We start from the raw sequence: 25,991 nt of genomic DNA, 5'->3' as shown, positions 1-25,991 counted from the left end.
TGTTAGAATCACTAATATACTTTATAGATCAGTGAATTTCATTCCCTCAAAAATGTTATGGGATCACATTTCAAGATCCGTTACAAAATGAGTTTCAATTCACTGAGGCATCAGGAAGCAGTGTCTGCCACCCTGTGGATATTCAGTGTAAGTGCACATGAATTATCATGTGAAGTGTAGATGAGCTGCATTTCAAAAGTGATTCACGTGAACAAAACGGTCCTTTATGTTTTCTTTATTTTCAATTAGCCTTTTACAAACATACTTTCCATGGCTGCCAACCTTTTAGATTAGCTTGAAACATAACCTGGTAAGTTCCCAACACTATCTTAACAGATTATTTTTTTCTCCACTCTGTCAAAGACGACCAACCCACTTTACCATAGATGACAGTACTGAGTGCTATTTAGCCATCACCAGAAACTAATATGGTAGCTGTGATAGTGCTGTGGCTGGCTCAGTGGTTTAAAAAGTCCATTGTCAGGGCGTGAAATGTCCTTTAAAGTATTCTGTGCACTTATTCATACTCTGTTGGTGTCCTGCAGAGGGAGAAGTACTCTGATGGTACTGTAGGCTTGCGGCAGAACATACCATTCTCTGTAGGGCACTGCAGTGCAGACACACACACACACACACACACAGCCACGTAACAGTCCAAAGCATATACTGTATCACTTCTGAATTTTATTAAGTTTTATATGAAGAAATACAGTACATTATACAACAGTAAAAGATAGGCTAATAGCTGTAGGGCATTAACACCTAAAAATAATATATTTTTTTATTTCCAAAGTGTCTACAGTGCATAGAGCTAAAGCTAAAGCAAGAATACAAATCAGTAATGTACAATAAAGCCATTTACCAAATTCACATTTTATATCAAAAAGAAAAGTTTATGAAATAAAAAAAACCTTTCCAGCAGTATCTCTATCACACACAAAATATGGAAACAAATAAAATGTACAATCAGCATCATTTGAAGAGTACACAGGTACAAATGGGAAGGGAACACTGTAGCCATGTTTTTGCTACGTGAGCCCAACATCATTTGTTGAATGAACAATATCACTAACATGATACACTTAAACATAAAAACAAAAAAAATCTTCTGCAGATAACTACTCCAGGATGATGATTTTATATATATATAAAAAAAGATGGCCACATCTTCCAGGCAGCTGAAGTTATTCTGCAACATTATTGGTACCTTTGTTTATTTCTGCAAGGATCACAATGGTAAGTTATTTTGTGCAACCACAGGCATTTTGAAGTGTCATGTGCACAGTTCTTCTCTTTGGTCCTTCAACACTACTGTGTCAGGTTTACATGTCTACTAATAATTTTATTCTACAATAAATATGTGCATGAACATTTATCATTCATTAGTTGGAGTCATACCTTGGCAGTCATTGGAGCAGTAGTTCATTTAAGAACATATAAATACATCTCCATATTGAGATTTAAAAAACAAACAAAAAAAAACATAAATACAGCTGAAATACAGTGAATTAAATAGCACGACCAGTGACAGACATGTTCTCTATCTGTACCTCTGAGAGACAACAGCAGTTTGCCTAGTGAAGCTATTACTTATCAACAGAAATATTAAATTATATGATAAATTATTAAGTACTTCATAAAAAAACCTTGGGTGGTTACAAGTATAGATTTCCGACTCCAGTACATGTATCCCTTTGAATTAAAATTGTATGTAATTATCGACATGGCATGTTGTTATTAAAAAATAGTCCCAAAACAACAAAAAAAGAGTTATAAAACAAGAGGTACAGCATGGCACAGTGAAAAGACAGTGCAAGTACACTAGTAGTATGAAGTCAATATATCAACATAAGCTAAAATACACACCTCACAGTAACATGTTTAAGCAGTTATTAGAAGATCAGTGCATAGATATCAAGGCAAGATAGACCACACTCAACGCTAAAAGCAAAAGTCCACCAAAGGTCTTCAAAAATACACTCAACGCATCACCATCCTCTCTCTCTCTCTCTCTCTCTCTCTCTCTCTCTCTCTCTCTCTTGCTCTCTCTCTCTGTTTCTCAAATACAGATGAGAAGTATAGAATAAAGAAGTGCAAGCTGTGTATTAGACATCCAGTTCTGATAAATTAGTGGTTCCCAAACCTTTCATGGTAGCCCAGGCCAGGCCAGGCCTTCTTTCACAATAACCCCCCTCTTTTTCTGGTTTGTTTTTAAAACAAAACCGATGCCCATCATGTGCTGCATAATTGTTCTTCCACATTATTAACAGCTAACATTATCAATTTGATTTCACCCATCAGTTAAACTAAAAATACCAAATGCCCATTAGCTGTTGTATGCTGCTACACTCCTGCATTTATAGCCCTGGGGCCCTAATTTGAATGTCGGACAAAGTGCAAAGTATCTGTGGGCAAAGAACTACTGGTTTTATGTGGCGTGAATAAGCTTTTCGTTGACCCACCATTATTACCCCCCGCCAAGGAGGTTATGTTTTCATCAGGGTTTTTTTGTTTGTCTGTCTGTCTATCTGTCTGTCTGTTTGCTTGTCTGTTTGTTCACAAGATAACTAAAAAAGTTATGGATGGATTTCAATAACATTTTCAGGGAAGGTCTGAAATGACAAGGAAGAAATTATTATATTTTGGGAGTGATCCGTATCACTGTCTGGATCCGGGAGGAGGTTATGTTTTCGCTTGGCGAAAGTCTGCGCTCTCTGAGTGATTTTCTAGTTTGTGCTTAGAATCTTTCTCATGGTGTTAAATTTGCGAATAGATCTTGCGTAATTATTATGCAAGCATTGGTTAGACTTTAGACTTTGCCCAACATTTAAATTAGGGCAATTGGTTTTAAACCAATTCAATCTGGCTGGATCAAAGGCAGTTTTATGGTTATTTACTGTGTATCCTCTCCTCCAGCAAATGCCCCTACATCAACATTCTCAACTTATAGTTTGCCAGGCTTAACGTTTTCATAGATGTTGATTGCTTCTGTGTTCTGGTAGATCAGGTCCACGTTGGTCCCCATCCTGGACTTTATGACGTCCAGAGCACATTGATTCAGAAACACATACTGGTCCTGGGCACAAAACAGCACACAATTTCCTTCATCAATTTCATGTCTTCATCAACTTCAAGGCTTTACATTAAGGACCCTTTCAAATGAATGCAGTTAATTCATCTGTTCACCCCAACTTTACAACATGTTTAGCTTGAGGATCATGAGGAGATGTTTGCTGTCTGTGACAGAGAATGTTTGGAAACACTTTACTTGAAGGTATCTACATAAGAGTGACATGACACTGTGATGAAAACATGACACTGTCATGATACATGAACCCTACCTCTAACTCTAACTCTATCCCTAACTCTAACCCTGACAAAAACCGAATGACACCTAATGACAGAAGAGTTACGTCATAAACATGATACGTATGACTTGTTTATAATGTTTATGACACATTCATGACAGTGTCATGTCACTCTTATGTATAGATACCTTCAAGTAAAGAGTAACCAAATGTTTTAGCTTAGAAATGACGTAACATGGGTCAGAGCACCTTTAAATCCTGATACATAGTATCAAGACCCAGATGTATTGTCTACTCCGTTCTCTGTTTCTTTATGTAATTCTCATCGGCAAGTAATCGTCAAGCAAAGATTCTTGATTACTCACTCACTAATTAGCTCATCTTCAACCCTCTCTGGTACAAGAGACTCATACTGCATGTAAAGCATGATAAATGTACCAATCTTCATTCCGCATCTGGGTATACTGCCGACTGTCAGCTGACTTAGTCACAGGTCTGCCCCACTCTCAGTACTGTAAAGTGCCATTGCATTAACAGTGCATAAATCAGACTTCTGTAACAGATCTGGCTAGCATGCCATTTAGGAATAGGTGTGGTTCAGTTAAACACTGTCTCTCTGATGCAGAGGTGGAAAACTCAGACTTCAGAGACGAAAAGTTCTACCTTCTATTGGTTTTAGCTGTGTGCTTAACACACGTGATTTCACAAGTTAGCTGATGTACCTGGCTGAAGAGCTGTGCTACTGTAAGTAAAACCAACTGGTTCAGTGAATAGTTGGAACAGATACTGTGTGTGGTAGGAGTAGTTACTGCAACAGTCTGAAGCTGGTCTTTTGTGACAGGGGCCCTCTTACCTCCGTCTGGACCATGAGTGCACGGTGCATTCGCATGTCATAGACGATGCCAAACACATCCACTATGCTCTCCCGCTCAATCTGGAAGATGATGCGATCGATGGCGATGAAGGTTCCTGTGCGGCCCACTCCAGCACTGTGGAATTGGCAGAAACAGAAAGAACCCAGTTGCAATTCATGAGTATCGTCTGTAGGTACGTTTTTAGAGCCTGAGATCAGTCATTTTTGACTTTTTAATGCTCTCTTTACAGACACACATGCCACATTGCCAAGATATAATTATAGGAAATCTTCAGCACTAAAAAGGAAAGTATGTCAAGGAGATTAAAAAGTATTGCAGTGATCATGCTATGACCTACATGAACACCCAAGTAATCACAAAAAAACTGACTGAATGCCAGTGCACACGTGCAGTCTGAGGTACGTGTGTCCATGCGAGATGATGCGACCCACCTGCAGTGCACCACAGTGGGCGAGTGGAGAGAGTACTGGTCCATGTGCTCCCTGACCAGGTGGCGGAAGTTAATGAGGAGCTCGGTGGTCACCGGGACGCCGTGATCGGGCCAGGCTGTGTAGTGAAACTGACGCACGGCACGAGTCTCTGCCGTCTTCACCTGCAATCAGACACAACGGATGTGTATGCTTTAGCTCTATGCACTGTAGACACTCTGAAAATAAAAGTGTGTGTGTGTGTGTGTGTGTGTGTGTGTGTCCGTGCGTGCGTGTGTGTGTGACTGTGAGTGAGTGAGTGAAACAGGTAACTCTCCCTTACCCTCTCATGAGTATCTACATCTGTGTGCATAGGATGAACTCACATTTTTGACGTCAAAGTCTCTCAGGGTCCAGTCATCAAGAGTGATTTCAGAAGTTGTTGTGACAATGATGTTGTTGTAATGCTTATTTTCCGGTGGCCAGTACTGTTCACATTTCACCTACAGGACAGAAGTTTATTACAGTGACAGTTTAATGAAACAATAAGCCCCGAGAGGCCGTGGTTTATACTGTACAGAACAGCTGAGGGGCGTTGTTAGGCACGACTCGAAGACTAATATACAGTATAAACCACGGACTCTAGTGAATTATTGCTTTTCTAAAACAATTACTACGTTGAGCTAGCAAGATTTCATGAAACATAGTCACAGCAACGAAAAATGTAACAATGTATTCATAGATAATCATTCTTCCGCCAAGAAATATATTCCCTCCATATGAATGATTGCCATGCAACAACAAGACGCAGCCACTCTACGTTTGTGATAGTTCTGGAAGCGCATAACTATAGAGCGAAATGCAGTCAAGGTGTGTGGTTATGCTGGAATAAACAACGGAATCGAACGCGATTCAGCCAATCATAGTCAAGGACCGGAACTATCCGTTTTAGAAACACAATATAAATGAGCACTGTATCATAATTATGACATGAGACAACTACTACAGTATGTCTCATAGTCATAATCATGTTGTAAAATATGTGACTGTCAGTCATTTGTTGTATAAGGACGCAAATGTCCATGTGTTTCTGATTTGTATGTACTGTGAGTGCCCTGAGTACATCCTTGGGTGCCCTTCCTTCCATTGCTCTCAATCTGCAGTGCTGATATGTGTGTGACCATATCATATGTGTGCATGTGTGTTCAGTGGGTATTTTTTTCATGTTTTCATCGGGGTTTGTTTGTCTGTTTGTTAGCAATGGAACTCAGTAATGGATGGATTTCGATGAAATTTTCAGGGAAGGTCTGAAATGACCCAAGGAAGAAACAATTATATTTTGGGTGAGATCCGTATCACCGTCTTGATTCACGAGGCCAGGGGCGGAGTGGGACACTAAAATCCACCGGGAATATTCTGACCACACCGGCCCCCTACCCGCCGCCAGCCCACTGCCGGCCCAACCCACCCATGCCTTGAGCACGACCACCTTCCGTATATTATAAAAACAAACAAAATGTTGGCTAAATGTAATATAGTCAATCTATGAAGGTCCAGGTCCAGACTTTCATGTTTCAGTTTTACGGGCATTTGCATGCAAAACACCATTTTTACACTAAATTTCTTGGTTGGGAAATGTATGTCCACATATACTGTAACATATACTGTAATCAAAAGTCAAAAGCATTTTACATCTCTGCCCTCTCCTTGGGCCTGCTCCTCTCACTGCTCCTGCACCTCCGCACCTTGCTCTTCTCCCTGGGCCCATTGTTCTTACTCTTCCTCATCCAGACATTAGACTACAGTATTTGTCCTTTTATGTTTCTGTTTCCAAAAACATCACCTCCTCCTTTTACTGTGTAAGTATAATGTAAATGTAAAAAGTAACCCCTGCCACTGAGTCTAAGACAAACTGGAATCAGCTGTGGTTGGCCCAATTTACCCAACATCATCTATGTGCCAGTTATTCAATTGTTTGTTTATTATCAGCTGAGATATATTGTTTTTGAACTGATATCATTGCAGAAGGAGAGGTTACTGAGGGTTGGAATTGTTTTAACTATTGTGGGATGTCATGTGTTAACAGTAACATCTGTAAAATAATAGAAAAACGATCCATCATTTTGTTGTTTGTTAAGAAAATGTAAGCATTGTGGAAATGTGTTCACTGCCTGCATATTGTGCGAAAACGACATGAAATGTGTGAATGGTATGGCCGCAATGTGTTTAGAGTTTTGAAAACGTGACAACTGTTTGGACAAACGCTATGTCAGTCACTGAAAAAAACTGTAAGCCATTTATTCGTTTGAAATGTAGGCTACATGAGTTAACTAGCTTGTGATATTTTCCGTCTAGCAAGTAGCCTAACGTAGTTGAGCTTTGCGTCAATGATTTTCATTCTGTCAAATTTACCTGCACTCGTAATGGCCGTGGACTAGACTACGGGTAGCCTAATCTGTTTTGAGCATTTAGATGCATGCTCCTCCAGCAGTCGCTTCTTCTTAATTCTGCCTTTTTCAGCCCCCTCTTTCTCTTTCCTCTTCTTGCCTTCCATATTAATCAAGCAAACACCTAATCCGTTCACTATCAAAACGCTACTTTCACGAATAGTGTAGGCTAAGGGGCCATGCCATTAGAGGAGGGGCCGCTCATCTATCCCCCTACATTTCTGTAATAGACTGACCTAGCAAACGTATTTGCCATTCCCAGGAGGCTTTGCTGTTCTATTTTGAATTTATTTGTGACCAAAAGAGTTAAATAACACTTTTTAATAATATGAAGAATTAAATGAAGACACCCAAGGCTACACACAAATGCACTGATCGGAGAGAACTGAGATGAATAGGCCTGTAATTAATATGTAAGGTAACCATGACTAAGGTATATATCGCAACTGAATGGTTTAAATAGTGGTTGGTTTCCGTCCAAAAGTAATTAACGATGAGCGATTTCAGATGACGGGAACACTTGGGAAAATATCTTAGGATAACAAATGTTCCAGCGGCCTCTCAGGCACGTCTTAGGCCAGTGTACAAGCAACGTCGAGCCGGCCGGCCTAGCGGGAAATGTCCCGAATCTCCCGATTACCACTCCGCCCCTGCACGAGGCAGTTATGTTTTTCGCTTGGCGGTGTAATGGCATGGTATGGCCACGTGGAGGCGATCTGAATAGTTTAGGTTAAAAATGTATGACAACCAAGGAAGAACCATACAGGCGGAGGTCTGCGCCCTCTGAGTGCTTTTCTAGTTTCGGGCTGTGCTTGTACTCACTCGTCCCTGCTCGTTGCACCTGGTCAGCATGACTATGGACCTGACATTCTTCTCCCAGATCATCCTCCAGAAGTCATTGACTGTGGCAGGCAGAGGACCCTGGCATGCGATAAACTCCTTCCTGGAGTTTGCCCCCTGCAAAGCAATATTCAGCGTCACTTCAATTCACTACGTACTAGTAAGAGAAGTAAATTACATAGAGGAATCGTCATATAGGGTCACCGGGATGTAGTTTGCATTGATGTAGTCATCAAACTGACTGCCAAGGATGGATAGCTTCACTCTGGATGGTTCATCTGCATGGCAAGAACACATAACATTAAATTATCATCTGATGAGATTACAGCATTATTCTTAATAGACAGACACATTAGCCAAACTGGTTATTTACCTCCCAAAGGAGGGATCTCAATACTGACATTACTTTGAGTCAAACAGTTTCAACCGTATTCGACTACGGGTAATATTGTTTTAATTGAAACATGCTTTAAAAAGTTGCTCACTTAACTTTTGAACCACAGGTCTGAAGACTTTACAGTACAATTGGCAATTGGAGATGAGATGTGGTCAAATGGTCACTTACAAGGCAGTACATTGCTGTATCGGTTCTTTGCTTTGTTCTCCAAAGCCCTGGCAGTGGCTGTAGACTGGGCCGTACCGACTGGCTTCAGATCCTTTTCAGAAATGGACAAACAGCTGTTTACAATTCCAGTTCCCTCACAAAACTATTCATTTTGAAAGTTCTGATATTATAGGTTTTATTTTGGTCAGTGCCTCACAGGAGATGGCTGAGACTTTGATATTATGTTGACCTTACCTCATACTCCTCTGCAAAGCCACATTTGCTGTTGGCACATTGCCTCTTGTAGTATGCATCAAACTCCTCAATCCGCACAGGCACACTACTGTTTAACCAGATAGTCAAAATGTAATTATGCATCTTGGTGATACATGAACCTTTCTTTTCAAACTGCTGTCAAACACAGATATATAACTACACCCACAACCATCTATGTTAACCATATGTAGTACTGAAAGTCAGGTAGATGGGGCCTTACGTTTTTGCTCTGTAACAACACAAAAGACAGGACAAGAAAGCATGTAAGCTCAACAGCACAACAGCACAACAAATGCATTCTTAGGCAGTTATGTATCAACCTTGGAGATTTGACAATTACCTGATGATATTAATTGGAATGTCAGAAGATGGTCTTCCAGAACCTCTCCTGGAAGGAATAATAATCACAACAATAAAGAAAAGACAGACAGCTCCTCTCTAAAAATCCTTCACCTATGCCAGAAGGTTTAACAGATGGTACAACAGATGGTACAAAACTCAAAAGTGTTTGTGTAGGTCTCCTTACCTCTTTAGGAAGATGAGCACAGCTATAGCAACGCACAGACAGAGGATCAAAATCCCACAGGTTGTCCCCACAGCTGTTATGATGACCACTAGGGGAATAGGTCAGTGTTAGGCAGAGTACACATGATAAACAGAAGAAAGAGATAATCAGAATGTGGTTAACACAATAAGGACATACATTTGTCCTGAGGGACACTTGCAGACCAGCTTGAGGTTATGGATATGGAGTAAATGGATTGGTCAATGTCCACAAGGCCATCTGTGATCTCCAAACAAGTAAAGGTGACAATGGCAAAACTAACAAAAAAAAGGTAAAGTGGACAAATGAAAGAGGAAGACAATCAGAAACAGACTGAGAGACAGACAAGGGTAAAATCATGATCGGTACACAAGGCAGTTATCCATATTGGCCGGGTTTCCCAGATTCGTTAAGAAGCTCTTAAGTGCTAAGACCTTCTTAGGAGCGTTCTTAGAATGTTCATAGAGCGCTCCTAACAAGTTCTTCGCACTTAAGAGCTTCTTAACGAATCTGGGAAACCCGGCCATTGTCAGTTTCTTTCGGTCACTGACTTGGTCACATACCTGTATGTTTTAGTAGGGGTCAGTGGGCCATTTCTGTATTTTTCTCGTCCATCTCCGCTTCCCACATGGATATCAATCCTGTCCATTTGACTACGCGTGTTTCCATTATGGTTTAAAACAGAAAGGTAACTTAAGTCCTTATTTTTCTCCCAATCACTATAACTCTTACGTAAAAATGTTGAAGTGAAATTGGGATTGTTTCCTGCACAAAAGGTGACAAATCAAACAGAACATTTATTACTGAAATCATAATATTGATATAACCATGTTATAAACATTTAACAGGCGTTAGCATGCCATTGTTAAAAGTTGTCATTGAAGCTGGTCTATGTAACAGTGACATTTTACCATAAATTGTCAAGAAAGCTTTGATAATGTTAACATAAGCATGCTTTATGCTGTAGACTGGCATGGCATTCTATGTTCAGTTATAGGTAAGAGTAAAACGTTATTGGATATAATCAGGATGATCAGCTAAACCATGACTTCTTTAAATCAAAGTTATTATTGAGTCAATAGCATAAGTGACTCAATAGCGTAGGAATCACATTGTGAAGTCAGAGTAAAACAAACTCATACTCTGTGACACCAGGACACCATAGTCCCGTATTAAGCCTTTCGAGGAATCCAAGAAGCTAGGGTCAAGACTCAGAAGAATTTGATTGTGGGAAATCACTTTGATGTCTATCTTGTCTTTGCCAGTCACAACAGGTGGCTCTAAGGAGGGAGAGAGATGTACACAGGAAGTATTTCTTACAATCTCAGAATTAGTAACAGACATCACTTACTAGCACTTCATTGCCAATTATTATTCATTATTTCTCTGTCTTACCATATTTCCTTCACTCAGTACCTCCACTGGCAAAAGGCAGGCCTCACTCTTACAGGGTGAGCTACACCAGGGGCGTAACTGAAGCGTTTCGTTCGCGATGCGTAAAATTCATTTTAGAAGACTGGTCTATTTTTTTTCGAATGTAAGCGCCACTGTCACATCTGGTGTTGCTACTTACAGTAATTATGGTGATAATTAACTGCTGCAACATACAGTATGCTTCACGAATGGAACGCTTCAGTTACGCGCCTGGTGTAGCTCCCCTGTTACATTGTCAGGCACTGAGTAGCATAATCATTTTATAGAAGTCAATACTGACTGAGCTCATATAAAACATTCATTGTACCTGTGACCCCTGTTTTGCAGGTCTTGGTGACATGTCCCCATTTCTCACGCTCCCCATTTCCCTTTGTCCGTACAGTCACACTGTATTCAGTGTCGTATGCAAGATGTGTGGTCAAGTTGAGTTCACATTCTTTATTGCACGTGTCCTGGTGCTCATCATAGACTACGAACTTCTTGTTCTTGACTGTAATTTCGAATCCAGTGTTGGATCCTTTAGGGTTTTTCCATCTCAGATTAAGGAGTGGATTTGTACTTCGGTTTGGAGCATGACATTCAAGCTCATCTTCTGTGAGTCCCATAGTGTCTTTTAAAAGATAGGAAAGCAAAAAGAGAATTAATTCAAGTCAAAACACCCTTTCATCATACATCATTGGAACAGGCTTCCCACCCATTCTCCCTGACAAAAATGCAAACCTATCCATGACATTTCAATGATAGATGACATTTCCATTCATTTTCACTGGCAATTCGCCTTATTCACATGACAGGCACTGTGCACCAAAATGAGGATATGGGGTACGCAAACCACAGGATTGCTGTCTTCTATGCTTTCACCAGTAGGTGGTGATAGTCAGTGTACCTCATAGCCTCCTTTGGTTTACACATAGCCACTGAGTGAATTAGGTGAATAACACAAAATTGCATTTTTTAGTCTACACCACATGTTGGGAATAACCTGTGACGAACGAGTCTAGATAAAAATGTGATTTTCTTCCCAACCATCCTATCTATGAAGGAACGACTGAATTCAGTGACATCATATGTATCTCCTAGGACCTAGGTCATAGGTATCTCCTACCTATGCCACTGTATGACAAAATGTTGGGATATCTGTACGAACTAATCTGCTTTCAACTACACATTCTGTGATGTGTCTGTTTGATGCACTGATAGACACATGATAGACTACCCTACAAGGTGACCACACTATAAGGGTAAGACCAGTGTACCAACATGGAAAAACACTCTGAACAGAACAAAAACACAAATCCCTGATGGACCATCGACCCAGGTTTGCTAAATTTCCTGTGAAACTGAAGAGTGAATGACCAATTGATTCAAGCTCATGGTAATTGGATGTCTAATGCTAGTAGCTGGTTTAAGCTGGTCTTTACTGATTTTCTTCCAGCCCTTGCTGGTGTGACCATCTGAAGAAGCTGGTTATACTGGTGTGACCAGCCTGTCACGAGGGTGTGAGATGGTAATGCTGGTGACCAGCCTGCCAAGCATGACATTGTTGGTGTAAGATGGTCATGCTGGTTTGCTACAGTAGAATGACCAACATAAACTGGCATGGCTTGTTAATCCAGCAATGTAAGTCCAGCAACAGTAACCTCACCAGCAAACCAAACCACATTCAGCTAGTCAAGCTGTTTTTTTTCAGAAGGGCTGGAAAAGGTCAAATATATCATTTACTGATAGATCTGTCGGGGAATACACCCTGTCTCATGCTGTTTCCATTGATAGAGAGAAGCTAAAGGAATATTAGATGTATGAAAAATGTTCTGTGGCATGAAAGTCTATGTGGCTATGTCTCTTTAAAGGGGTGATGTGTAGGATTTTAGTTGTCTTGAATGATCAATGTCAACTCTGGCACTCTTCCATTGAGTTCATGTTTGTTTTTAAATAGACTGAGATGCACCTGTAGACCTGAATGCTGCACTTACTTGTGAAAGCGTTTTTCACAACACGTTCACTCTGGAAGCCGAGTGGTCCAGTTGTTCTCACAGAGATGTTGTAAAATGTTCCTGGTGTAAGGTCTGTCAGGTCCTGGGATGTGATTTTGGTATGAAACTCTCTGGGCAAGGGAGAATTACTGATGGTGACAGTGTAGTTAAAATCGTCTGAGTTCTCCATCCAGGGGGCTGGAGCCCACACAATAGAAATGGAGTTTGTAGTTGTATTGTTTATGTTGATGCTTCCTGGAGGATTGGGATCTGAAAAAAGGTTTCATTTGTATGATCAAATCTCGTTCTCCTTTGTGAAAACAATCTATTCACCAATACCACTATATCTTTTAATACTCACATGTTGCATTGGTCACTGGCTCAGACTCTTGTCTAAAGATCCCACTCTGTGTTATGACTGTGGCTTTGTATATCTTTCCAGCTGCCAGACTCTGAAACATATGGGACCTGGCACTTGAGTCCAGTGGAACACTACTACTACTGCTGCTGCTGCTGTTCAGGAGAACCACATAGGACTCCACATTTCCATCAGGAGCATTCCATGACACTGTGATGGAGTTGTTGGACTGGTTTGAGATGAACGGCTGGACAGTCTCTGGCCCTGGGTGACAGGAAGATAAAAACATTTCAACACACATTGAAGAAAAGACAGTCGTTTATAAAGAGGCAGGTAAGTAAAGACACATGTGATAAAACAAGGCAATGACACAAAGACTGAATCCTGAGAGAGATTAAATCCTTTATATAATCTGGAACAACACTGGTCAAATATATAATTTACTGATAGATCTGTCGGGGAATACACCCTGTCTCATGCTGTTTCCATTGCTAGAGAGAAGCTAAAGGAATACTAGATGTACAGTATGAAAAATTTTCTGTGGCATGAAAGTCTATGTGGCTACAGTATGTCTCTTTAAAGGGGTGATGTGTAGGATTTTAATTTCTTGAATGATCAATGTCAACTCTGGCACTCTTCCATTGAGTTCATGTTTGTTTTTAAATAGACTGAGATGCACCTGTAGACCTGAATGCTGCACTTACTTGTGAAAGCGTTTTTCACAACACGTTCACTCTGGAAGTCGAGTGGTCCAGTTGTTCTCACAGAGATGTTGTAAAATGTTCCTGGTGTAAGGTCTGTCAGGTCCTGGGATGTGATTTTGGTATTAAACTCTCTGGGCAAGGGAGAATTACTGATGGTGACAGTGTAGTTAAAATCGTCTGAGTTCTCCATCCAGGGGGCTGGAGCCCACACAATAGAAATGGAGTTTGTAGTTGTATTGTTTATGTTGATGCTTCCTGGAGGATTGGGATCTGAAAAAGGTTTCATTTGTATGATCAAATCTCGTTCTCCTTTGTGAAAACAATCTATTCACCAATACCACTGTATCTTTTAATACTCACATGTTGCATTGGTAACTTGCTCAGACTTTTCACTAAAGATCCCACTCTGTGTTATGACTGTGGCTTTGTATATCTTTCCAGCTGCCAGACTCTGAAACATATGGGACCTGGCACTTGAGTCCAGTGGAACACTACTGCTGCTGCTGCTGCTGCTGTTCAGGAGAACCACATAGGACTCCACATTTCCATCAGGAGCATTCCATGACACTGTGATGGAGTTGTTGGACTGGTTTGAGATGAACGGCTGGACAGTCTCTGGCCCTGGGTGACAGGAAGATAAAAACATTTAAACACAACCACATTGAAGAAAAGACAGTCGTCTATAAAGAGGCAGATAAGTAAAGACACAGTGATAAAACAAGGCAATGACACAAAGACTGAATCCTGAGAGAGATTAAATCCTTTATATAATCTGGAACAACACTGGTCAAATATATCATTTACTGATAGATCTGTCGGGGAATACACCCTGTCTCATGCTGTTTCCATTGATAGAGAGAAGCTAAAGGAATATTAGATGTATGAAAAATGTTCTGTGGCATGAAAGTCTTTGTGGCTAAGTGTCTTTAAAGGGGTGATGTGTAGGATTTAAGTTGTCTTGAATGATCAATGTCAACTCTGGCACTCTTCCATTGAGTTCATGTTTGTTTTTAAATAGACTGAGATGCACCTGTAGACCTGAATGCTGCACTTACTTGTGAAAGCGTTTTTCACAACACGTTCACTCTGGAAGCCAAGTGGTCCAGTTGTTCTCACAGAGATGTTGTAAAATGTTCCTGGTGTAAGGTCTGTCAGGTCCTGGGATGTGATTTTGGTATTAAACTCTCTGGGCAAGGAAGAATTACTGATGGTGACAGTGTAGTTAAAATCGTCTGAGTTCTCCATCCAGGGGGCTGGAGCCCACACAATAGAAATGGAGTTTGTAGTTGTATTGTTTATGTTGATGCTTCCTGGAGGATTGGGATCTGAAAAAAGGTTTCATTTGTATGATCAAATCTCGTTCTCCTTTGTGAAAACAATCTATTCACCAATACCACTATATCTTTTAATACTCACATGTTGCATTGGTCACTGGCTCAGACTCTTGTCTAAAGATCCCACTCTGTGTTATGACTGTGGCTTTGTATATCTTTCCAGCTGCCAGACTCTGAAACATATGGGACCTGGCACTTGAGTCCAGTGGAACACTACTACTGCTGCTGCTGCTGCTGTTCAGGAGAACCACATAGGACTCCACATTTCCATCAGGAGCATTCCATGACACTGTGATGGAGTTGTTGGACTGGTTTGAGATGAACGGCTGGACAGTCTCTGGCCCTGGGTGACAGGAAGATAAAAACATTTAAACACAACCACATTGAAGAAAAGACAGTCGTCTATAAAGAGGCAGATAAGTAAAGACACAGTGATAAAACAAGGCAATGACACAAAGACTGAATCCTGAGAGAGATTAAATCCTTTATATAATCTGGAACAACACTGGTCAAATATATCATTTACTGATAGATCTGTCGGGGAATACACCCTGTCTCATGCTGTTTCCATTGATAGAGAGAAGCTAAAGGAATATTAGATGTATGAAAAATGTTCTGTGGCATGAAAGTCTTTGTGGCTAAGTGTCTTTAAAGGGGTGATGTGTAGGATTTAAGTTGTCTTGAATGATCAATGTCAACTCTGGCACTCTTCCATTGAGTTCATGTTTGTTTTTAAATAGACTGAGATGCACCTGTAGACCTGAATGCTGCACTTACTTGTGAAAGCGTTTTTCACAACACGTTCACTCTGGAAGCCAAGTGGTCCAGTTGTTCTCACAGAGATGTTGTAAAATGTTCCTGGTGTAAGGTCTGTCAGGTCCTGGGATGTGATTTTGGTATTAAACTCTCTGGGCAAGGAAGAATTACTGATGGTGACAGTGTAGTTAAAATCGTCTGAGTTCTCCATCCAGGGGGCTGGAGCCCACACAATAGAAATGGAGTTTGTAGTTGTATTGTTTATGTTGATGCTTCCTGGAGGATTGGGATCTGAAAAAAGGTTTCATTTGTATGATCAAATCTCGTTCTCCTTTGTGAAAACAATCTATTCACCAATACCACTATATCTTTTAATACTCACATGTTGCATTGGTCACTGGCTCAGACTCTTGTCTAAAGATCCCACTCTGTGTTATGACTGTGGCTTTGTATATCTTTCCAGCTGCCAGACTCTGAAACATATGGGACCTGGCACTTGAGTCCAGTGGAACACTACTACTGCTGCTGCTGCTGCTGTTCAGGAGAACCACATAGGACTCCACATTTCCATCAGGAGAATTCCATGACACTGTGATGGAGTTGTTGGACTGGTTTGAGATGAACGGCTGGACAGTCTCTGGCCCTGGGTGACAGGAAGATAAAAACATTTAAACACAACCACATTGAAGAAAAGACAGTCGTCTATAAAGAGGCAGGTAAGTAAAGACACAGTGATAAAACAAGGCAATGACACAAAGACTGAATCCTGAGAGAGATTAAATCCTTTATATAATCTGGAACAACACTGGTCAAATATATCATTTACTGATAGATCTGTCGGGGAATACACCCTGTCTCATGCTGTTTCCATTGATAGAGAAAAGCTAAAGGAATATTAGATGTATGAAAAATGTTCTGTGGCATGAAAGTCTATGTGGCTAAGTGTCTTTAAAGGGGTGATGTGTAGGATTTTAGTTGTCTTGAATGATCAATGTCAACTCTGGCACTCTTCCATTGAGTTCATGTTTGTTTTTAAATAGACTGAGATGCACCTGTAGACCTGAATGCTGCACTTACTTGTGAAAGCGTTTTTCACAACACGTTCACTCTGGAAGCCGAGTGGTCCAGTTGTTCTCACAGAGATGTTGTAAAATGTTCCTGGTGTAAGGTCTGTCAGGTCCTGGGATGTGATTTTGGTATTAAACTCTCTGGGCAAGGAAGAATTACTGATGGTGACAGTGTAGTTAAAATCGTCTGAGTTCTCCATCCAGGGGGCTGGAGCCCACACAATAGAAATGGAGTTTGTAGTTGTATTGTTTATGTTGATGCTTCCTGGAGGATTGGGATCTGAAAAAAGGTTTCATTTGTATGATCAAATCTCGTTCTCCTTTGTGAAAACAATCTATTCACCAATACCACTATATCTTTTAATACTCACATGTTGCATTGGTCACTGGCTCAGACTCTTGTCTAAAGATCCCACTCTGTGTTATGACTGTGGCTTTGTATATCTTTCCAGCTGCCAGACTCTGAAACATATGGGACCTGGCACTTGAGTCCAGTGGAACACTACTGCTGCTGCTGCTGCTGCTGTTCAGGAGAACCACATAGGACTCCACATTTCCATCAGGAGCATTCCATGACACTGTGATGGAGTTGTTGGACTGGTTTGAGATGAACGGCTGGACAGTCTCTGGCCCTGGGTGACAGGAAGATAAAAACATTTAAACACAACCACATTGAAGAAAAGACAGTCGTCTATAAAGAGGCAGGTAAGTAAAGACACAGTGATAAAACAAGGCAATGACACAAAGACTGAATCCTGAGAGAGATTAAATCCTTTATATAATCTGGAACAACACTGGTCAAATATATCATTTACTGATAGATCTGTCGGGGAATACACCCTGTCTCATGCTGTTTCCATTGATAGAGAGAAGCTAAAGGGATATTAGATGTATGAAAAATGTTCTGTGGCATGAAAGTCTATGTGGCTAAGTGTCTTTAAAGGGGTGATGTGTAGGATTTTAGTTGTCTTGAATGATCAATGTCAACTCTGGCACTCTTCCATTGAGTTCATGTTTGTTTTTAAATAGACTGAGATGCACCTGTAGACCTGAATGCTGCACTTACTTGTGAAAGCGTTTTTCACAACACGTTCACTCTGGAAGCCGAGTGGTCCAGTTGTTCTCACAGAGATGTTGTAAAATGTTCCTGGTGTAAGGTCTGTCAGGTCCTGGGATGTGATTTTGGTATTAAACTCTCTGGGCGAGGAGGAATTACTGATAGTGACAGTGTAGTTAAAATCGTCTGAGTTCTCCATCCAGGGGGCTGGAGCCCACACAATAGAAATGGAGTTTGTAGTTGTATTGTTTATGTTGATGCTTCCTGGAGGATTGGGATCTGAAAAAAGGTTTCATTTGTATGATCAAATCTCGTTCTCCTTTGTGAAAACAATCTATTCACCAATACCACTATATCTTTTAATACTCACATGTTGCATTGGTCACTGGCTCAGACTCTTGTCTAAAGCGCCCACTCTGTGTTATGACTGTGGCTTTGTATATCTTTCCAGCTGTCAGGTTCTGAAACATATGGGACCTGGCACTTGAGTCCAGTGGAACACTACTACTACTGCTGCTGCTGCTGTTCAGTAGAACCACATAGGACTCCACATTTCCATCAGGAGCATTCCATGACACTGTGATGGAGTTGTTGGACTGGTTTGAGATGAATGGCTGCACAGTCTCTGGCCCTGGGTGACAGGAAGATAAAAACATTTAAACACAACCACATTGAAGAAAAGACAGTCGTCTATAAAGAGGCAGGTAAGTAAAGACACAGTGATAAAACAAGGCAATGACACAAAGACTGAATCCTGAGAGAGACGAAATCCTTTATATAATCTGGAACAACACTGGTCAAATATATCATTTACTGATAGATCTGTCGGGGAATACACCCTGTCTCATGCTGTTTCCATTGATAGAGAGAAGCTAAAGGAATATTAGATGTATGAAAAATGTTCTGTGGCATGAAAGTCTATGTGGCTATGTCTCTTTAAAGGGGTGATGTGTAGGATTTTAGTTGTCTTGAATGATCAATGTCAACTCTGGCACTCTTCCATTGAGTTCATGTTTGTTTTTAAATAGACTGAGATGCACCTGTAGACCTGAATGCTGCACTTACTTGTGAAAGCGTTTTTCACAACACGTTCACTCTGGAAGCCGAGTGGTCCAGTTGTTCTCACAGAGATGTTGTAAAATGTTCCTGGTGTAAGGTCTGTCAGGTCCTGGGATGTGATTTTGGTATTAAACTCTCTGGGCGAGGAGGAATTACTGATGGTGACAGTGTAGTTAAAATCGTCTGAGTTCTCCATCCAGGGGGCTGGAGCCCACACAATAGAAATGGAGTTTGTAGTTGTATTGTTTATGTTGATGCTTCCTGGAGGATTGGGATCTGAAAAAAGGTTTCATTTGTATGATCAAATCTCGTTCTCCTTTGTGAAAACAATCTATTCACCAATACCACTGTATCTTTTAATACTCACATGTTGCACTGGTAACCTGTTTAGACTCTTCACTAAAGTTCCCACTCTTTGTTAGGACTGTGGCTGTGTATATCTTTCCAGCTGTCAGGTTCTGAAACATATGGGACCTGGCACTTGAGTCCAGTAGACCACTACTGCTGCTGTTGCTGCTGCTGTTCAGTAGAACCTCATAGAACTCCACACGTCCATTAGGAGCGTCCCATGACACTGTGATGGAGTTGTTGGACTGGTTTGAGATGAGCGGCTGCACAGTCTCTGGCCCTGGGTGACAGGAAGATAAAAACATTTAAACACAACCACATTGAAGAAAAGACAGTCGTCTATAAAGAGGCAGGTAAGTAAAGACACAGTGATAAAACAGGGCAATGACACAAAGACTGAATCCTGAGAGAGATGAAATCCTTTATATCTGGAACAACACTGGTCAAATATATAATTTACTGATAGATCTGTCGGGGAATACACCCTGTCTCATGCTGTTTCCATTGATAGAGAGAAGCTAAAGGAATATTAGATGTATGAAAAATGTTCTGTGGCATGAAAGTCTATGTGGCTATGTCTCTTTAAAGGGGTGATGTGTAGAATTTTAGTTGTCTTGAATGATCAATGTCAACTCTGGCACTCTTCCATTGAGTTCATGTTTGTTTTTAAATAGACTGAGACGCACCTGTAGACCTGAATGCTGCACTTACTTGTTAAAGCGTTTTTCACAACACGTTCACTCTGGAAGCCGAGTGGTCCAGTTGTTCTCACAGAGATGCTGTAATATCTTCCTGGTGTAAGGTCTGTCAGGTCCTGGGATGTGATTTGGGTATTAAACTCTCTGGGCAAGGAAGAATTACTGATGGTGACAGTGTAGCTAAAATCGTCTGAGTTCTCCATCCAGGGGGCTGGAGCCCACACAATAGAAATGGAGTTTGTAGTTGTATTGGTTATGTTGATGCTTCCTGGAGGATTGGGATCTGAAAAAAGGTTTCATTTGTATGATCAAATCTCGTTCTCCTTTGTGAAAACAATCTATTCACCAATACCACTGTATCTTTTAATACTCACATGTTGCATTGGTAACTTGTTCAGACTTTTCACTAAAGATCCCACTCTTTGTTAGGACTGTGGCTGTGTATATCTTTCCAGCTGTCAGGTTCTGAAACTCATAGCTGCTGTGACTTGAGTTCAGTAGAACACTACTGCTGCTGTTACTGCTGCTGTTCAGGAGAACCTCATAGAACTCCACATTTCCATCAGGAGCATTCCATGACACTGTGATGGAGTTGTTGGACTGGTTTGAGATGAGCGGCTGCACAGTCTCTGGCCCTGGGTGACAGGAAGATAAAAACATTTAAACACAACCACATTGAAGAAAAGACAGTCGTCTATAAAGAGGCAGGTAAGTAAAGACACAGTGATAAAACAGGGCAATGACACAAAGACTGAATCCTGAGAGAGATTAAATCCTTTATAATCTGGAACAACACTGGTCAAATATATCATTTACTGATAGATCTGTTGGGGAATACACCCTGTCTCATGCTGTTTCCATTGATAGAGAGAAGCTAAAGGAATATTAGATGTATGAAAAATGTTCTGTGGCATGAAAGTCTATGTGGCTATGTCTCTTTAAAGGGGTGATGTGTAGGATTTTAGTTGTCTTGAATGATCAATGTCAACTCTGGCACTATTCCATTGAGTTCATGTTTGTTTTTGAATAGACTGAGACGCACCTGTAGACCTGAATGCTGCACTTACTTGTTAAAGCGTTTTTCACAACACGTTCACTCTGGAAGCCGAGTGGTCCAGTTGTTCTCACAGAGATGTTGTAATATGTTCCTGGTATAAGGTCTGTCAGGTCCTGGGATGTGATTTGGGTATTAAACTCTCTGGGCAAGGAAGAATTACTGATGGTGACAGTGTAGCTAAAATCGTCTGAGTTCTCCATCCAGGGGGCTGGAGCCCACACAATAGAAATGGAGTTTGTAGTTGCATTGGTTATGTTGATGCTTCCTGGAGGATTGGGATCTGAAAAAAGGTTTCATTTGTATGATCAAATCTCGTTCTCCTTTGTGAAAACAATCTATTCACCAATACCACTGTATCTTTTAATACTCACATGTTGCATTGGTAACTTGCTCAGACTTTTCACTAAAGATCCCACTCTTTGTTAGGACTGTGGCTGTGTATATCTTTCCAGCTGTCAGGTTCTGAAACTCATAGGTGCTGTGACTTGAGTTCAGTAGAACACTACTGCTGCTGTTGCTGCTGCTGTTCAGGAGAACCTCATAGAACTCCACATTTCCATCAGGAGCATTCCATGACACTGTGATGGAGTTGTTGGACTGGTTTGAGATGAGCGGCTGCACAGTCTCTGGCCCTGGGTGATAAAAAGATAAAAACATATATATGTACAACTACACCAAAGAAAGGACATTATAAAGAAGCAGATAACTAAAGACACAGTGATGAAAGAAGGAAATGACACAAGGACTGAATCCTGAGAGAGATTAAATCCTTTACATAATGTGGAACAACACAGGTTAAGACATATCACTTCAATGAAGGTGAACTGAGGGTCACTGATAAAGCCTATCTGTCTAGATATCTGTCAGGGAACATATCCTATCTCGAGAGAAGTTAAAGGAATATAAAAACATAATACATGTATATGAAAAAAGTCACTGAATCCGGAGAGAAATTCGATCGTAATCTGGAACAACACAGATAAAACATATGATTTAAATGACGGTGAAAGGAAAAGGTGACGGGAAAAGACAGAACACATTTTCAGTCTTTGCCTGGACCAATATTCTGCTGGTAATGTGCTAATAGGGGAATGACTGACAGTTGATATCATGATATCAGCTGTGGTCTCTGTGGTGTAGGCTACATGGACACATTACATTTGGTTACACCAACTTTAGGGAGAGAGACAGTACCACTGGGGTAACTCATTTGCAATATCATCATTTGTGACCAATAGACTCTGGGTCAGTTTTTGAGATGTCGAGGTTGGCAACAATATATAAGAGGGAAAGAGTGTCATAATTTGTCTTCAATTTTCAGACAGATCTTAGAAAAATCTTACAGGTATAATTGGAGACAGAGACTTCCACTCCCCTGGCGCCATTAACCTCGGCAGAGATACTGAATGTGCAATTGGTTCCTGTAGGCAGGTTGGTTATGATGACCTCTTCCTGTGTTGTTGTGGTGTTGCGGGTTGGAGATATACAGCCAGAGGTCTGGACTTGGTACTGGTAAGTATTCTGGTAGTTCTCTGGTTTGTTCCATTCCAGCTTAATTGCTGTGGTGTTTAGAGTCCCAGCGCTCAGATCACTGATAGGTCCAGGGGGCGCTGTAATCAGAAGATGCCTCATTTAAATTTGAGATGTGAGACGACCAAGACATGATTTGATTTCACTGTTCAAACACAAATGCTATTCATAACAGTAGGCTATGTCATTTGATTCATGTTTGTCAAAAACAAACAAAGTCTTGTCAAAGTTAGAGTATCAATCATGCAAAACTAAATACCATGAACTATCAAGGTCCATATGGTGACCAGCCTCGCTGCCATATTTTCAAGAGTTGTTGAAGAAACTTTAACTTGACATATAATTATAAATGATGTCAGATATATAACTACAGACATATCTGACATACTGTAGGGCTGCAGTACAGTATATACAGACATATCTCGTAATTTTTTATGCAGGTCTTTACGTCTGTATACTGTATCCCATTAAGTGAATGCAATATCTTAAGAATACCTTAAGAAATTGGAAGGTTTTAGAGCTTAATCTAGGCCATTTACAATAGACCTTGGACCTAGGTGTGTAAACTTGAGACATTCTGGAATTCTGATATGTAAGGGATAATGTAGGCCTATAGAACGCTGGTCATTATCGGAAAATAAGTAGGCCTACCGACAGGGCGAACTGAAGTTAGCCTACTATACATTATCACGCTTATTATACGGCTACTTGCCAATAAGAGAAAAGGGAGACAAAAGTTTATATAAAAAGTCAATAAATAATGACAGTTACCGATCTACTTGCGGAGTGAAAACGTTGCCATTGACAGTGGTCATTATACTTTCAGAGCGGTCATTATACAAAAATAACTGACCACAGAACGTTTGGGAGGCCCATTCAAAGTGAATGGGAGCTCCCTCAGCATTCCAGAGAGCCGTATAATAAACACCGTTTTGCAAAGTGCATGTAAAAAGATGTACAAACATTCTGCACTGAGGTGAAGGCGCAAATTGCCTTTCGTAGGAGCAGAGAATGTCAAATTGGGTTTCTTAAAAGTGCTTTGCCCACTCCTGCAGTGAATATCTGCACTCCCCACTCTGGATACTCTAAAAAGAATTCTCATTGTATAATGGTACACAATTAAACTCTGTATACTAGATTTTAAACACTGCCATGTGCTGCGGTGTGCAACTAAAGATATATTTTCTTCTGTTAAAATATATTTCTTTTGTGTATGGGGTGTCCCTAGCCTGGCAAGCCAAATATTTTTGGCCGCTAGGGTGCGTCTGGATTTCTAGGCTAGGGTGTCCCATGAACGTGACACACAATGAGAATGGCCTCATCAGCGTGGCACACAGGTGGGTGTTGCAGTATGCGCCTCTCACCAGATGTTGTGTGACTAGGGGTGGAGGGGCTGGTGTTCCCGTCAGTGCTCCGGCTGGTGTCCGTGATTGGACTGGTCAGACCTAAAGAGTAAACCTCCTTTACTAGAATAATGAAAAACCCTGCAGAGGCCAGCATTTAATTGATGACTCAAATGGGATTCTCCCCTGAAGAGAATGCAACATCGTCCCTTGTTTTGATGACATTCATGATGATGATATACATATACTATGATGCCTCATAACCAGTGCAGTGTGGCACCACCATCATGACAGGCATAGGCCTGGTATAGTCCTGCGTCATCTGTGCCCCGTGAACACGGCACGTGATGAGAATTGCCTCATCAACATGGCATGCAGGTGGGTGTTCTGTGCCTCCCACCAATTGTGATCGTGCAGCAATCACGCACGTCTTCACCGCGCCCAAATGTGCATGGAGGAACTTACCACTTCCTTCAGATGTGTCGTGACTAGGGGTGGAGGGGCTGGTGTTGCTGTCAGTGCTCCAGCTGTCCGTGATTGGACTGGTCAGACCTAAAAAGAAACAATCTTAGTAAACCTCCTTTACTAAAATAATTCAAAACCCTGCAGAGGCCAGCATTTAATTGATGACTCAAATGGGATTCTCCCCTGAAGAGAATGCAAAATCGTCCCTTGTTTTGTTTCCTATGGAAATCAAAATATTAAACCAAGTCATGATTTATATTGAATGATACCTCATAGTATTAAGAACTATCATCATCATCATGAACGTAATCTCAAATGTAATGCATTGTACTGTATGAACATATATACAGTAACAGCCATTTCTGGTCATTTTGTATGCCTCTCTGTGGATGAAAGCAGAAGACATTATTGTTTTCTCAGGAATTGGAAGCTTTCAGAGATTAATCTAGGCCATTTACAAAGATTAGGCCATTCTTATCTTAGTCACTATATAAACTTGTGACATTCTGGAATTCTGAAATTGTTAAATAAAATATCAAATTTCAGTGCATGAAAGTGTATGTAAACTGCTAACTGCAACTGTAGCAACTTTAAACATAACAACCATCGTATTGTGGCTATGTGTGTTTACTCCTTTCTTATCTTAAATACCGCGCCCAAAGGTGCATGGAGGAACTTACCACTTCCTTCAGATGTGTCGTGACTAGGGGTGGAGGGGCTGGTGTTCCCGCCAGTGCTCCGTCTGTTCCTGGTTGCACTGGTCAGACCTAAAGAGAAATCTAGTAAATCTCCTTTACTAAAATAATTAAAAACGCTGCAGAGGTCAGCATTTAATTGATGACTCAAATGGGATTCTCACCTGAAGAGGATGCAACCTCGTCTGTTGTTTTGTTTACTGTGGAAATGAAGAAAATATTAAACCAAATCATGATCTATAATGAATGACACCTTATCTTGTTAAGAACTATCATCATCATCATCATCATGAATGTTATCTCAAATGTAATGTAATAGAATATACAGACATACAGTAAACAGTAACTGCCATATCTGGTTATTTTTCATGCTTCCGAGCAATGGATGAAAGCAGGAGACATTACTGTTTTCTCTGTGATTGGAAGCTTTCAGAGCTTAATCTCTAGGCCGTTTACAAAGACCTTGGTGTATGTAAACTAATGACATTTTGGAATTCTAATTTTGTGAAATAAAACCTCACATTTCTGTGTCTTATGAAAGTGTATGTAAACTGAAGACTGCAACTGTAGCACCTTTAAACATAACAACCATCGTACTGTGGCTGTGTGTGTATCCCTTCTTATCTTAAATAATTATCACAGCACAGTAGTCTCTTTTCAGTACAACCTCAGTAAATTCCATATGGCAAAGGACTTTTGTCATAATAAAGATATTGTAAAGAAACTGTAACTGATCACAACATAACCAGTGCAGTGTGGCACCACCATCATGACAGGCATAGGCCACTTATAGTCCTGCGTCATCTGTGCCCCGTGAACACGGCACGTGATGAGAATTGCCTCATCAACATGGCATGCAGGTGGGTGTTCTG

General features: G+C 40.7%; 1 protein-coding gene across 1 annotated transcript; it reads right to left on the bottom strand.

Annotated features, from left to right (window-relative positions):
* Nucleotides 1–229: 229 nt before the first annotated feature.
* Nucleotides 230–25,193, bottom strand: LOC134093627 (receptor-type tyrosine-protein phosphatase eta-like). Its single transcript, XM_062546779.1, has 36 exons — nucleotides 25,105–25,193; nucleotides 24,425–24,511; nucleotides 23,981–24,061; nucleotides 22,430–22,696; nucleotides 21,458–21,718; nucleotides 21,097–21,366; nucleotides 20,404–20,664; nucleotides 20,043–20,312; nucleotides 19,351–19,611; nucleotides 18,990–19,259; nucleotides 18,295–18,555; nucleotides 17,934–18,203; nucleotides 17,239–17,499; nucleotides 16,878–17,147; nucleotides 16,183–16,443; nucleotides 15,822–16,091; nucleotides 15,127–15,387; nucleotides 14,766–15,035; nucleotides 14,071–14,331; nucleotides 13,711–13,980; nucleotides 13,010–13,270; nucleotides 12,649–12,918; nucleotides 10,983–11,285; nucleotides 10,384–10,521; nucleotides 9,805–10,006; nucleotides 9,401–9,519; nucleotides 9,224–9,311; nucleotides 9,038–9,085; nucleotides 8,677–8,764; nucleotides 8,443–8,533; nucleotides 8,082–8,155; nucleotides 7,860–7,994; nucleotides 4,977–5,093; nucleotides 4,615–4,775; nucleotides 4,162–4,297; nucleotides 230–3,076 (listed from the first exon to the last, which is right to left on the bottom strand). The coding sequence occupies exons 6-36, from the start codon at nucleotides 21,284–21,286 to the stop codon at nucleotides 2,945–2,947; spliced, it is 6,270 nt and encodes a 2,089-aa protein (XP_062402763.1). The 5' UTR covers nucleotides 21,287–21,366; nucleotides 21,458–21,718; nucleotides 22,430–22,696; nucleotides 23,981–24,061; nucleotides 24,425–24,511; nucleotides 25,105–25,193; the 3' UTR covers nucleotides 230–2,944.
* Nucleotides 25,194–25,991: the final 798 nt, after the last annotated feature.

Source organism: Sardina pilchardus, chromosome 10 (genome assembly GCF_963854185.1).
Source record: "Sardina pilchardus chromosome 10, fSarPil1.1, whole genome shotgun sequence".
In the NCBI taxonomy this organism is placed as follows: Eukaryota; Metazoa; Chordata; class Actinopteri; order Clupeiformes; family Clupeidae; genus Sardina; species Sardina pilchardus.
The sequence above is the reverse complement of the archived record's forward strand: the minus strand, read 5'-3'. Positions and strand labels throughout refer to the sequence as shown.

Excerpts from the sequence above, each read along its gene's own strand:
- LOC134093627 (XM_062546779.1), bottom strand. The coding sequence starts at position 21,286 with ATGGAGAACTCAGACGATTTTAGCTACACTGTCACCATCAGTAATTCT. Across the intron at positions 9,520-9,804 it reads ACCCCTACTAAAACATACAG|TTTTGCCATTGTCACCTTTA; the intron begins GTATGTGACCAA and ends TTTTTTTGTTAG. Across the intron at positions 8,765-9,037 it reads ATTCCAATTAATATCATCAG|TAGTGTGCCTGTGCGGATTG; the intron begins GTAATTGTCAAA and ends CTGGTTAAACAG.